Source organism: Physeter macrocephalus, chromosome 1 (genome assembly GCF_002837175.3).
Source record: "Physeter macrocephalus isolate SW-GA chromosome 1, ASM283717v5, whole genome shotgun sequence".
NCBI classification, from domain to species: Eukaryota; Metazoa; Chordata; class Mammalia; order Artiodactyla; family Physeteridae; genus Physeter; species Physeter macrocephalus.
The window spans coordinates 111426285-111438986 of NC_041214.2; the positions used below are offsets into that span (position 1 = coordinate 111426285).

Below are 12702 nucleotides of genomic sequence, written 5' to 3' on the forward strand. Positions count from 1 at the left end.
AGCTCTATTTACAAGAGCCAGGACATGGAAGCAACCTAAGTGTCCATCAACAGATGAATGGATAAAGAAGATGTGGTACATATATACAATGGAATATTACTCAGCCATAAAAAGAAACGAAATTGAGTTATTTGTAGTGAGGCAGATAGACCTAGAGTCTGTCAAACAGATTGAAGTGAGAAAGAGAAAAACAAATACCATATGCTAACACATATATATGGAATCCAAAAAAAAAAAAATCGTCATGAAGAACCTAGGGGCAAGATGGGAATAAAGACACAGACCTACTAGAGAATGGACTTGAGGATATGGCGAGGGGGAAGAGTAAGCTGTGACACAATGAGAGAGTGGCATGGCCATATATTCACTACCAAACGTAAAATAGATAGCTAGTGGGAAGCAGCCGCATAGCACAGGGAGATCGGCTCGGTGTTTTGTGACCACCTAGAGGGGTGGGAGGGAGGGAGACGCAAGAGGGAAGAGATATGGGAACATATGTATATGTATAACTGATTCACTTTGTTATAAAGCAGAAACTAACACACCATTGTAAAGCAATTATACTCCAATAAAAATGTTAAAAAAAAAGAGAAGTCCCCGCTCGCCACAAATAGAGAAAGCCCGTGCACAGCAACGAAGACCCAATGTAGCCAAAAATAAATAAATAAATAAATTTATTTTTTTTAAAAATAGGTTTTTCATGAATCAAATTTATTACAAAGAATTAATGTACAATCAAATCCAAATACATTCCTCGGGGTATGCCAGAGATAAGCAAAATAATATTATTAGAAAAAAAGCTACTAAAAAATTAGGCATTTATTTTCTGAATGGTAATATGAAACATCATGGTACGTTATCATTATTTGACAACAGAAAATCAGTAAAACATGTTTCAGTATTGACTTTTTGTTGTTCTTATAAAGGTAAAACAAACATTCCAACAGAGCAAGTAAATCATAAACTCTAGAAAGTGAGTCATAAAGAGGTGTTCTCTTTAACAGCATGCAATGCCCTACAAATAATGTATCTCATCTCAAAGCATATTTACAATGCAAACAGAGCTCTGCCAGCCACTAAAGGAACAACTCTCCATCTGTTTCATCTACAGAGATGGTGATTACAAAGCTCCTTTGAATGCATATGATTTTTTTAAATAGTGAAAATCCACTTGTTCTTTTCTAGTTTATTGATTTACACATTTCAAATGTGGCCATGTTAATGACCACATGTTCAAATATTTGTACAAATATTTTAAAAGACAAAAATAACAATTATCTACAGTTTGCAAAGATCAAACTTTAACCATGGTACCCTCCATCTAGTCCAACGACTAGAGACTTTCCAACACCAATAACTATCAGGTACTGCATCAGGCCAAACGAAGACTCAACACTACGTCCAGATTTATTTTTTAACTTCCAAATGCTTTCATTTTTCTTTAAAGAAAAAGTTTACAATTCACCTCCTTTTAAACTGGCAATAGCTACATAAGCAATGCCTTATGCCACAAATCAAAGCCTTCTCCCACCCAAAAGCTTCTGTTAATTGAAGTCAATTTTACCACTCAGATTAAATTCAAATGTCTAGATCCCAGATACCTGGGTATGAAATATTAAAATCTGCCAAGAGGAATTAAATATTTTTCTTCTTTTCTTTTAACATAACCCACTATATAATAGTGAACTAAATATGTTTGTTTCATAGAAACAACTTACATCTGCCAATACAGAGCAAATGGTCTATGTACAGATACATTAGGACTGCCTAACTGACAGTGAGTATTGCTGACCAGGCTCCCAGCCAATGGAGCTAATACGGTGGAGCTCTCTGCTGAATGGACTTTCCCTTCAGGATACGTCGGATCTGGAAAGGAAACCAATAGGATTTGTGAGGGTGTTTTTCTACGATCAAAGTACCACATCTCCTTCAGTTTCTTTGTAAGTAAGTATATGAAGAAATATGCAACAGTATGTGTCAAGATTTTAAGGGGACAAAAAAAAAATACTACAACTCCTTTTAAAGTTTACTACAGACCTGCTATAATGATCTTTTTTTTTTCTTTTTTTTTTTTTTTTGCGTTATGCGGCCCTCTCACTGTTGTGGCCTCTCCCATTGCAGAGCACAGGCTCCGGAAGCGCAGGCTCAGCGGCCATGGCTCACGGGCCTAGCCGCTCCGTGGCATGTGGGATCTTCCCGGACCGCGGCACAAACCCGTGTCCCCTGCATCGGCAGGCGGACTCTCAACCACTGCGCCACCAGGGAAGCTCTATAATGATCTCTGAGTACAAGAAAGTAAAGCATCTCCATTAAAAATTATCTGAGGTTGAAAATCTCCAAAAGTTTAACTAAGACCTATATTCTTTTCCTAATCTTTACTCCTGTTATTTGTGAGAACATTTAATATAACACACTAATCATGGTTATTATAATATCTCACCTACCTTGATGTCAGCCTCAACCAAGAACCGAGAGCCCACCTTATACACACAAGTAAATTATAATGCCCTTCGAGTCAAGATAGCTGTCATGACATCCAAGAATTAAAGCATCTGTGCATGACTATTTGGATCACAGGAAACCCCCAGGCTCATTCAGAGTCTAGTAATTGATTTTATACCCCAGCCTGAAAAATTTTATGATCTGTCTCTCAGCCCACAGCAGATTAGAAGCAACAAATTAGAAGAACGAAGACTGGAGTAGGGGATGCAATTGACAGCTGCTAGAAGGAGACACAATGACCATGGTCTGACAATAAAAGGAAAGGAAAAGACCCTCCCTCCACACACAGAGACACAAAAAATACAAAAGCAGGAAGGAGAGTAATCCAAGAACATTTAGCAAAGAGTTAAGCAGCTCCCCATGCTCAATACTCCCTGAGAACATCACTCTATGACTGCACGCCAAAAACAGCAAACCAGAAGTGAACAATGCGCTTAGGACTCTGCCATTTACTATTTAATGATGGTCCCTATGCCTGGACCCACTCTGAGTCTCAGTCTTCCCAGCTGAACCTTCACCCTGCAAAGTTTTCCTAACTATTAAGTGGTATAGTATACAGGAAAACTCTACAAATCATCAAGTGATTCATTTTAAGCTATAAAGAGCTCCACAAATATGAGTTACTATATAACATTATGGTCAGAGCGAGGGCTGTAAATCAAAGGCAAGGCTAAATTGTATTCCATTTATTTTATTTTGTGATTATTAAAGTATGTAGTGACCCACAGCCACAATCTCTCGTTTCCTCCAGGGAAAGAGTTTCATCAAAAATATTTTAAGTTCTTCCAAACGTATGGACACCAAGGGGGAAACTGGCGGTGGGTGGGGGGTGGTGGTGGAATGAACTGGGAGATTGGGATTGACATATATACACTAATATGTATAAAATGGATAACTAATAAGAACCTGCTGCTTAAAAAAATAAATTTTAAAAATATATTTTAAGTTCTTAAAAAGAGTCAGTTTTTGTTATCAAGAAAAGTTTAGTCATATGAAACTGTTCAATCCCAAATATAATATATTGGGTTGGCCAAAAACGTCATTCAAGTTTTTCACAACAGCTTACAGTGAAAACCGAACGAACTTACTGGCCAACCCAGTAGAACCTTATGATGAGAAAAGCATAATTTTATTTAAAGTATAAAATATTCCTAGGTTCTAAATTACATAAATAACCTTCCCATTTTTTATTTAGGATCAGTTAGTAAATAGAAATCATTGTTAACAGCTAATGTTTACTAAGCAGCACCCACTTATGTGCCTGGGACTATTCTGAATACTCTACAGATACTGACTCATTTAATATGCACAATATTTGAAGGCTCATCACTTACTCACAAAACTAAGATTCTCTTTCTTTAGTGTGTGCAGGAACCTTAGTTCCTCCTCTTTCATCAACTTCCAAATGTCAAACCATTCTGACTTAACCCAAACCCAAGTTTGTGTCTTGGAAGAAAAAGAAAGACTACCTGACTTCTGACCATTTGGGGTCCATGGATAAACCCTCAAATTTCTTACTCTTCCTTTGGAGACAAAGCAATTGACTCTAAAGGGCTGCAGTGACCACTGTTGAGACATAGATGTTGATAAAGCCCACCTGAAGAGTGCCAGCTGGCCCCTGCCCCTTATGTTTCGGAACAATGCCTAAAAGTATTTCTTCTCCCTTCTGTGGCCCTCACCTGTTCTCCCACAGGGCCATCAGGAACCAAATGCACTGGCTGTTCGTTCTCCAAGTTCCGAGTACTTGGGTCTGCTCCCTTCCTCATCAACAGGCGGACTGCATCCAACTGTGTCACCCGATATTGCAGGCTGGCAGCAACATGGAGGGCGGTGTTTCCATTGTAAGCCTAAAGACAAAGAGACAAAACGACACCCATCAGGAAGGGAGACCTTCATGAAAGCAGCTCAAAAGCTTGAAGAAGGTATAAAGAAGGTTATTCCAACTCTTGTGCAGTTCTTGAATACTTCTAAAAGTACCTTTGCATTCACAAAAGACAGGCAACTGGGCAGTTCCAAAAAGAGGCGAATGAGTTCCAGATTTGCTTCTTCAGCTGCCAAATGCAGGGCTGTGCGGCCACTTTTACGATCCTTATCAAAGGAAAGAGGGGGAAAGAAATGAACATCCAGAAACCATGCCCTGGATATGCTTCTCACCCAGTCTCTCATATGTCTGACTCACCCCTGGAGACTCACTCGGAGTACCCCCTTCTCCACAAACCCTTCCTTCAACCCAAGCTCCACGGAATCTCTCATTCCTCCGAATTCCCTTTTATCACAGCTACCCTTGTATACCGGGTGGCCATAAAATGTAGAAACATAGACTATAATGTTTTATCATGTGCTGTAATATAAGAAATCATTTACTGTGTATTCGCCTATGTTTCCAGACTCGGTGGCCACCCTGTAGACTTATAATTAGCTATATCTCTCACCATTTCTACTAGACAAGTAAGCTCGCCAAGGACCCAAGTGGCTTATGATTCAGGTATTTTCCCCTAGGGCCCCTAACTCAGTACCTCAGCCTTGTACATAGCAAATACTCAGCAAATAAACCTCAAATTTAAAGATAATAAAATATTTTCCAGTTTAAAAAAACAGAAGATTAAGTCCAGATCCAACAACAATGAAGAAACCCTTACAAAATGCACTACCTTTAGTATCTGTGTATAACAATGGAAGCAAAATGAAAATATCAATTTCAAGCATTTTCTTTTCCTTTCAAATAAAGACATTTGTTTCACAGCTAAATGATCTTTTGAATAATAATACATAGATTAAAAGCAAATCAAGAAAGCAGATGAGGTGATCTTTTAAAATCTAAGCTTCTTAACTATCCATACATTGCTACTCACTCCATTAATTTAAAAAGATGGCAAAAATAAAATAAAAAGGGGGAAAAGTTTTAATCTATACTTGGGAAGAAGGTCTTCGGCTATAACCACGTCTCTCCCACATCCCATTTCCAAACTCTTCTGTGAATTTTACCTTAGCTTCCACTGCAGCTCCCATTTGAATCAGACACTTAATTGTATCAACTAGACTCTTATTCTTCAGCAAAAGCTCCTGAACTTCAGGTGAATGGGGCTGTTGATTTCTCTGGAGTTCGTGAACCACAGCATTGTGGGCCACAACTGCACAGTGTAGAGGGGTCAGTCCTAGAAAAAAGCATAAGAAAGCAGTGGTCAAGCATCCCATCAATTCTTTTAGTTGTTCTATAATTACAAACCTTGAGGGTGGCCTCTCACATGACATACGTATGGGCTCCACAAGAACTAGTAAGGTAATCTGAGTAATCCCGCCATTGGGTCTTAGTGCTAATTTTATCTATAGAATATTTTAGCTTTAATTACCTCCCTTCCTTATTGGTATTGAACTTAATACCCTTAGAATTAATGGGGCCCTCTCTCTGAATGTTTCTTCACCCAATAATGCGTCAATCACTTACCATCATAGTTAGTTGCCTCCAGATCCACAAACTGATTGCTCCCCGCTGCTCCCTTCTGAATTGCCTGCAGAATTTAAAAACAGACATCTATCAGCAAAAGACAAACTACACAAATACTTATCTACTAGTGTTCCAAGAAAGGAGTAAGTCAACTCAAAAGATAGCATTGCAACAGGCAATCTACATCCAACTCCTAATATCCAAGCTGTACCCCTTTGGCCCTGTGGTAATGGGAGCCTGGCTCGCTGCCTCTTACCTGAAGCACCTGGGAGTGGCCCTTCTCAGCACAAACATGCAGGGGGGTTCTTCCCCAGCAGTCAGTCGTATTCACCTGGGCCCCGAGGTTCACCAGATCCTGCACGATGAGGTGCTGATTGGCAGCCACTGCCACCTGAAAGGCACTCTGTGGACATTCAGAGGAAAAAAATATTTTTTAAAACCTGTAACACTAGAGTAACAAAGAATATGAACCGAAACTAAGACTGAGGGGAAAAAACCACACACAGAGAAAATAAATCCTGTTAATAAGCAATAAGATAGTGTAACACAAGGAAACTAAAATAAGCTTAGGGTGCAGCTTTATTATACCCAGTTAGTCTTTGGTCAAATAACTACAAAGTTAACGTTAAGAACTTCAAGGTTGGCAGTGACAAAGAGTCAACATCCAGAAGTTAATATTAACTAAACTCTCTTGGTCTGGAACTCTGAAATGATCTACACATAAATATGAGACCGGCCGTCATCTTGTCCGCATGACCACACTTTGCCATTTCCCTCTGTCAAGATCCTCACCTGTCCATTGTGCTCTTTAATATCCAGCATGTGAAGCGCATTCATCTTTCTTGCAAGGACATAGGAAAGTGCCCTTCTCCCCTGGGCAACAGCAATATGGAGGAACCTGGGGGAAAAAAAAAGGAAAAGAAAAGAAGTTAATTATTTATTTCACTAAGTTCATCCTTTTTTTAAAAAAAATTCTTCCTTTAGCCCCTTTCTTGATACGTTGGTGTACTCAAATCAAACAGTACAGAGCATAATTTGTCTTTTCTGCTATGCTGACAATACATCTGAGTTGCAACAAGATGAATTAGGTTACCAGAAATAAGAAGTACGCCAGGCACCATGCTGATTGCTTTAAATCCATTATTTTTAATGTTCATAAAAGCCCACTGAGGGAAGTATTATCATTTTACATGCCCAGAAACTGAGGCATAGAGAGGTTAAACAACTTGCCCAACACCACAAAGATGTCAGGACAGATCAGTATTCAATCTACAAATCAACTCACAGTTGATCATGACCAAAAACTAACAATGATCTAACTGATTTTGCTCTACAGACACAATCTATGCTAATCTTTCAAAACCAATTATTCAAAGACAGGTACATTTTTATTAATTTAGAACAGGTAATTTGTTCAGCCAGAAGAAAAGAAGAAAGGAAAACTCTCGCTTGAAATATGAGCTATCATTCTACGCCCACTAGTCATCTTGTTTAGCCAACCACTTGCTCAGATCTAAGCTGGCATCCCCTAGAGAAATTCTGTGCCCACTGTGCCCAGTAAGCATGGCTTACCAAATTAGCTCAGTGAGATAAAGGAACATACTCACGTGTCACCATCTGCATCCTTTGAAAGAAACTGGTCTTGGGAGATATGTGCCAATTTGCTTTCTTCCTGCTCTACTTGCCACTGAAAAAATGACTTCCCTAACTGTGTGGTGTTCATTGGATTTCCGACGATGTTCGGGAAGGGCGGTGGTGTGCTTAAAGAGGCAGAGCCTGCATCATGCCTCGCCAGGGCCTCACAGGCACTGTGTGGCATCATGTTGAAGTTCTGCACGTGGGCATCATTTTGCTGCTGAACGCTGGGGGCAGTCTGTGGGGGAACAGCAATATTCTCAGATTCCCTGGGATCACTTAGAAGGGATGCAAAACTTTGGTTCCGGCAGAACTGTGGATCTTGACCATCAAAGATGTTTGGTTCATAGCTGGGGGACTGGGAAGTTCTGGAATAAGGACTGTATTCCAGAGCTGGGTTGTGGGTGTAGTGCTGTGGCGGCAGCTGCTGCACGTTCTGGTTCTGTGGAGAATACTGGTACATGGAAGCCTGATCCATCATGTGTGGGGAGCTGCTGACTTGGAAGGGCTGGTATTTCTGAGGTGGAGAGAAGACCTGCCCTCCGTGGAAGTCCTGACACTGCTCGTGGGGGGAGCTCGGAGGGACCCCCACAGGGCTCATCCAGCTAACTTGGACAGTGTTCAGGGAAACCAGGCTGCATTCATTCTTAATGTTGATAATGCTCTGAAGCAGATCAGCACTGCTGTCCTGTTTGGATTCACTGTGACGGACATCTTCCATGCTTTCCGCGGGTGTGGGTGTTTGAGGTGGCGTCTGGAAAGGGAGAAAAAATAAGTTGCGCACTCCCTTCCAAAATTATTCCAGGAATAATTTCCAAAGGGTATTCAGAGGAAAATAGTGAGATACGTACCAAAAACTGGGTATGTAACAAAGCTGGTCTTTTGCAAGCTGGTCCATCAGACAATAAATCAGGGTCTTTCCTTTTCCCACTATATGATACTGTGTTCTTCAATTCTATACCCAAGAAAGGAACATGGAATCTGTGATAATTTTATTTCACAAATTTTTACCCATAATCACACTACACTGTTCTACCCTACAGCCCGCATGATATTATAAATAGAGGTAACTCTTACCTGTGAATTGCTCTCTGTTCACACCTTGTGTCTATAAGGAAAAAAAAGTTTCCAATTTAGTGTGATAAATGGTTTCCTGATTAACATACATCAACAAATAGACTTATCTCTACCCCTCTTCACAGTTCACCATAAACCTTTGACATAGCTATTCTAGTAATATTTATTTTCTATGTTAATTTCCATCCTATCTTGCAACTTGCCCCATTTGCACTTTCACCTTAGTTCAACTCAGGTCAAGATAAAATTAATAAGGCCACTTGAGTTTTCCCTTTCTAGTCAAAATGTTCCATTTTAACTGAACCACATTAATTTCCTTGCCCCCAACTTGCCTTCATTTATTTATTCATTAAATTTCTCTTGCACACCTGCCAAGTGCCTAGCAGTGGGCCAAGTGACAGCAATATAGCAGACAGCAGGACAAATATGTTCTCTGTCCTATGGACTTTGTGGTCTACAAAAGACTTGCCCAACCTAGGTTAGCAGAGAGTAATAACACTGACAGGCTAACCTCCCTAACCCCCAACCCAAAACAAATAAATTAGATGCCACCTTAAAATCATCGACAGCTTGTCCGGAAGCCTTCTGTTTATGACTTCGGATGTGCAACAGGAGTTCCTTCACCGAGTTCTTCACGCGAACACCTTGAAAGGGTCCTCTCTGCTGCCTTCCAACCCCCATATGGGGCTCAACTGTTCAAAAAACAAAACAAAACAAAACATATCCCAATTAAGTGTCTTCACAGACATGAATATTAATAACCTCAAAAGCTTAGCTATCCAACGCGATAAAGTTCCCAACTAACAGACCGCAAAGCCTCTTCAACTCGCTTGCCTGATACCTTTCCCCACCAGGAAGCCTAAGGAATTAAAGCTCATAAAAATATCGTTTCAGGGAACCCCAGAGCCGAGAGATAAACCCAAATTAATTCTCTGTCTCTCAGCCCTATCCACCCATGAGACAGGATCACAGATTTTGCCACCCTGACTCTCATAAATCTGTAATTATTCTAGACTTTTGAGAAACCTTGGGGGAGCAAGGAATAAATGATGACTTTTTAGCTTTTCAAACCAAAGGCTTTATGTCCACATAGAAATTTTAAAGTCTATCAATTCCACTCACCTAAGAAGGTACAAAACAAACTTCTTCCAAAGATCTCAGTATACCAAAGCCTAACATTTAACAATGTCTCAGTATATTATTTCCCTCAGTTCAGCTACACCAAGAAAGCTACGTAAATTCACTGAGCTTAAACGCATTCCCACATATGCACACGAGATTTCCCCTCACCGACTGTTTTTGGATTGTTCACATAGGCCTTCTAAGTAAAAAGGAAATCATCTCATTTCATATTTAAGCTTTAAAATACACTTTAAAATGTAGTACATGAGTACAGCATTCTACTCTGACCACTAGTATGTCACAACCTCTTGGGATGAGTTGAACACAAAGTAAACACACAGAGAGTCAGGAAATGAATAATTCAGCAACTCCATTAAGAGTGGAAAAAAATAAGATGGGACAAAAAACAAGGCATAATTTTAAATATAGATATATACACATATATATATATAAAATCAAATACATGAGACACAACTCAATGATAGGGCAAACTAAACACTAGTTAGTTTTATGTTTAAGTCTAAGAATATCTTGCCAGAATCTAACACGGCATTCCTCTGGAATCACAGTAGTTAATAACTCAACGTCACAGGGAGAAAAATTCAGTTTCAGAAATCCCCTATGGTAAACCAAAGAACTAGCAAAATAGTTTCAGCCAGATGAAGGCCAAATGTGGAGGGAAAAAAAGGGTCTAAATACACACACAATTTTGGCATTTGCTCCACACTTAACATACATGGAGCATGTTATACAACCGAGTGGTTTAAATCACTTTTTTAAATAAAAATGACAAATCACATTTTAAACTAAAACACAAGCAAAACAGCAGTGGCCAGCCGTGGGGAATACCTGAAAGAGAACGCTCTTTAAAATCATGCTGATTAGATTTTCCAAAATTTGAGATTATCTAGACGTTCTTTGGTTCACCTACAGAAGCATCCTGTTTTCCCCCAAATTATGCAACTCCGTTCATTAAGAAAAGAAACTAACAATTCACAGCCGCAGAACGGAAACGTTACGCCTTTCTCTGCTACAGACGGCTCAACCATTCTAAAGCACACAAAACAAAGACCGAAGAAATTCTGGGCAGACTTCGGAAAATCACAGACTCAAGGTATAAACTAGTTTTCAGTCCAGCTTCACCTTAAATCTTAATAATATCAGTTTATTTTCTTTATAAAGTCCTTTTACTTAAAATTTCCACAAATACGTACTTAGGAAGAAATAAATCACGACCTTCAACCCAGTACCCAAACCCTTATCGCCGGCTACAGCCTTTCACTAAAACAGCCACAAGAAAAAGGTACACCTACATCAGATCCAAAACCTCGCCATAGTATGTGAATTATAGCTTAATAAAAGTGTTTTTTTAAAAAAAGAGAAAACCCAACGTGGTCCATTCCCCCCACCCGAAGTCAGAGCTGTGTGTTTCAAGCTACCAGGCCAGCTAGACGGCGCCCAGATTTTACAGACGGTCAAAGGGCATCGAATGATATTCAACGCCCAGCACGGGACAAGGCATCCAGTAGTGGCCTAATAATGATGGCCAGTGTGATTATGTACCTCCGCCAAAGCAAGCGCCGAGGCCACCTAACACCTGGCCGAGGTACTTCGCTTCTGCGCGGCCCAGACCCCCGCTCCCCGCGGGTGGGCCGCCCGCAAACGGGGGTCCTGGGGCCGCCCCGCCGGGGCCGGTGTGTACCTTGCAGCCGCTCGGCACGGGCGCCGCCTCTCGGCCGGGACTCTACCGCCCCGCAGGAGGACACTGACGAGGCGGAAGAGAAGTCGGAGGAGTCGGAGCCGGGCGAGCCGGGCGCCGAGGGCCCAGACGACGAGCAGCCGGCGTCGCAGGCGCCGGGGGCGGCGGCGGGCGGCGACGCGCCGTAGAAGTAGGCCAGGTTGAGCGGGCTGGTCATGAGGCCGCAGTCGCCGGCTGCGTCCAGCAGCCCCTCTCCTCCGCGGCTGTCGTCCAGCAGCTTGTCCACGATCATGCTCCCGGGCTCGGCGCTCGAGGACCCCAGACACCTGCGCCACCGGTTCGCTGCGCGCGGCTGCCTCCCGACTGCGGCTGTGACTGTGATGGGGTTGGGAACCTATCGGCTGGAGGACAGCGCGGGCACGGGCGTGGCCCGGGGCTGCCCGACTATTTAACCGGCCTTCGACGCCAGGGGCGGAGAGAACAGACCACCGCCTCGCCGGCCTCCCACGCGCCCGGCCGAGCCGTTGGCGGCTTCGGGGCCGCCTCCTGGCCCCTCCTCCGGATGCGCCCCGTTTCCAGTAAAATGTACAGGATGAGGCAATGTGCCCTCCGCCCTCGCTCCGCCCTCCCGGCCCCGCCCAGACCGACCGGTTGTTTTCCTACCCTTCACCTAGAAACCCCGATGGAGCGCGGCCTCCTGGCCCTCGGTCCCCCTCCCCGGCCCCCCGCCGACGGATGTCGGGGCCGGCGCTGCCAGCCTGGCCTAGGCGCCCGGGAAAAGGGCGCGTGGCGTGGGTCTCGCCCGCACTGGGCAGCGAGGAGGCGGGAGGCGGCGGTGGGAACGGGTTGGCCTGGTTCCGTGGCGTAGGAAAGTGCTGGAACGTGCGTGCCGCGCAGCCCTCCCGCCGCCCTGCGCCGAGCTTCTCGCCAGCGCCAGCCAAGGCGTCTCCCAGACAAGGAGTCTCCGGGAGGTTCTTAAGGGCCCGTCTCCTCTCAGTTTAGTAAGCGTTTGCCAACGTACCTTTTGGCCAAATCCCAAACTGAAAGAGATGTTGAAGCCATTTTTTTCTGTCCTGAAATTATAATCCGGGCAACAATTTTTTTTTTTTTTGGGTGCAGCCCAGGAATAAAAAGCGGTGTCCTGTAAACTTCCATACTGAAACAAATACGTCTTAGCAAAATGACAAGTATACATACATGTATGTGTCTGTATTTACATATA

At 42.6% G+C, this 12702-nt stretch overlaps 1 protein-coding gene across 1 annotated transcript; it reads right to left on the reverse strand.

Annotated features, from left to right (window-relative positions):
* Nucleotides 1–699: 699 nt before the first annotated feature.
* Nucleotides 700–12142, reverse strand: NFKBIZ (NFKB inhibitor zeta). Its single transcript, XM_024120350.3, has 12 exons — nt 11484–12142; nt 9212–9351; nt 8660–8690; nt 8434–8537; nt 7555–8336; nt 6740–6845; nt 6204–6350; nt 5948–6011; nt 5488–5657; nt 4480–4590; nt 4182–4349; nt 700–1866 (listed from the first exon to the last, which is right to left on the reverse strand). Exons 1-12 carry the CDS (start codon nt 11770–11772, stop codon nt 1813–1815), a joined length of 2166 nt encoding a protein of 721 aa, XP_023976118.1. The 5' UTR covers nt 11773–12142; the 3' UTR covers nt 700–1812.
* Nucleotides 12143–12702: the final 560 nt, after the last annotated feature.

What these genes read in the sequence shown, in the direction of transcription:
- NFKBIZ (XM_024120350.3), bottom strand. Translation starts at nt 11,772, where the DNA reads ATGATCGTGGACAAGCTGCTGGACGACAGCCGCGGAGGAGAGGGGCTG. An exon ending in TGTTACATACCCAGTTTTTG is followed by an intron (nt 8,337 to 8,433) that starts GTACGTATCTCA and finishes CTCCCTTTCCAG; the next exon opens with ACGCCACCTCAAACACCCAC. An exon ending in AAGGATGCAGATGGTGACAC is followed by an intron (nt 6,846 to 7,554) that starts GTGAGTATGTTC and finishes TTTTTCCCCCAG; the next exon opens with GTTCCTCCATATTGCTGTTG.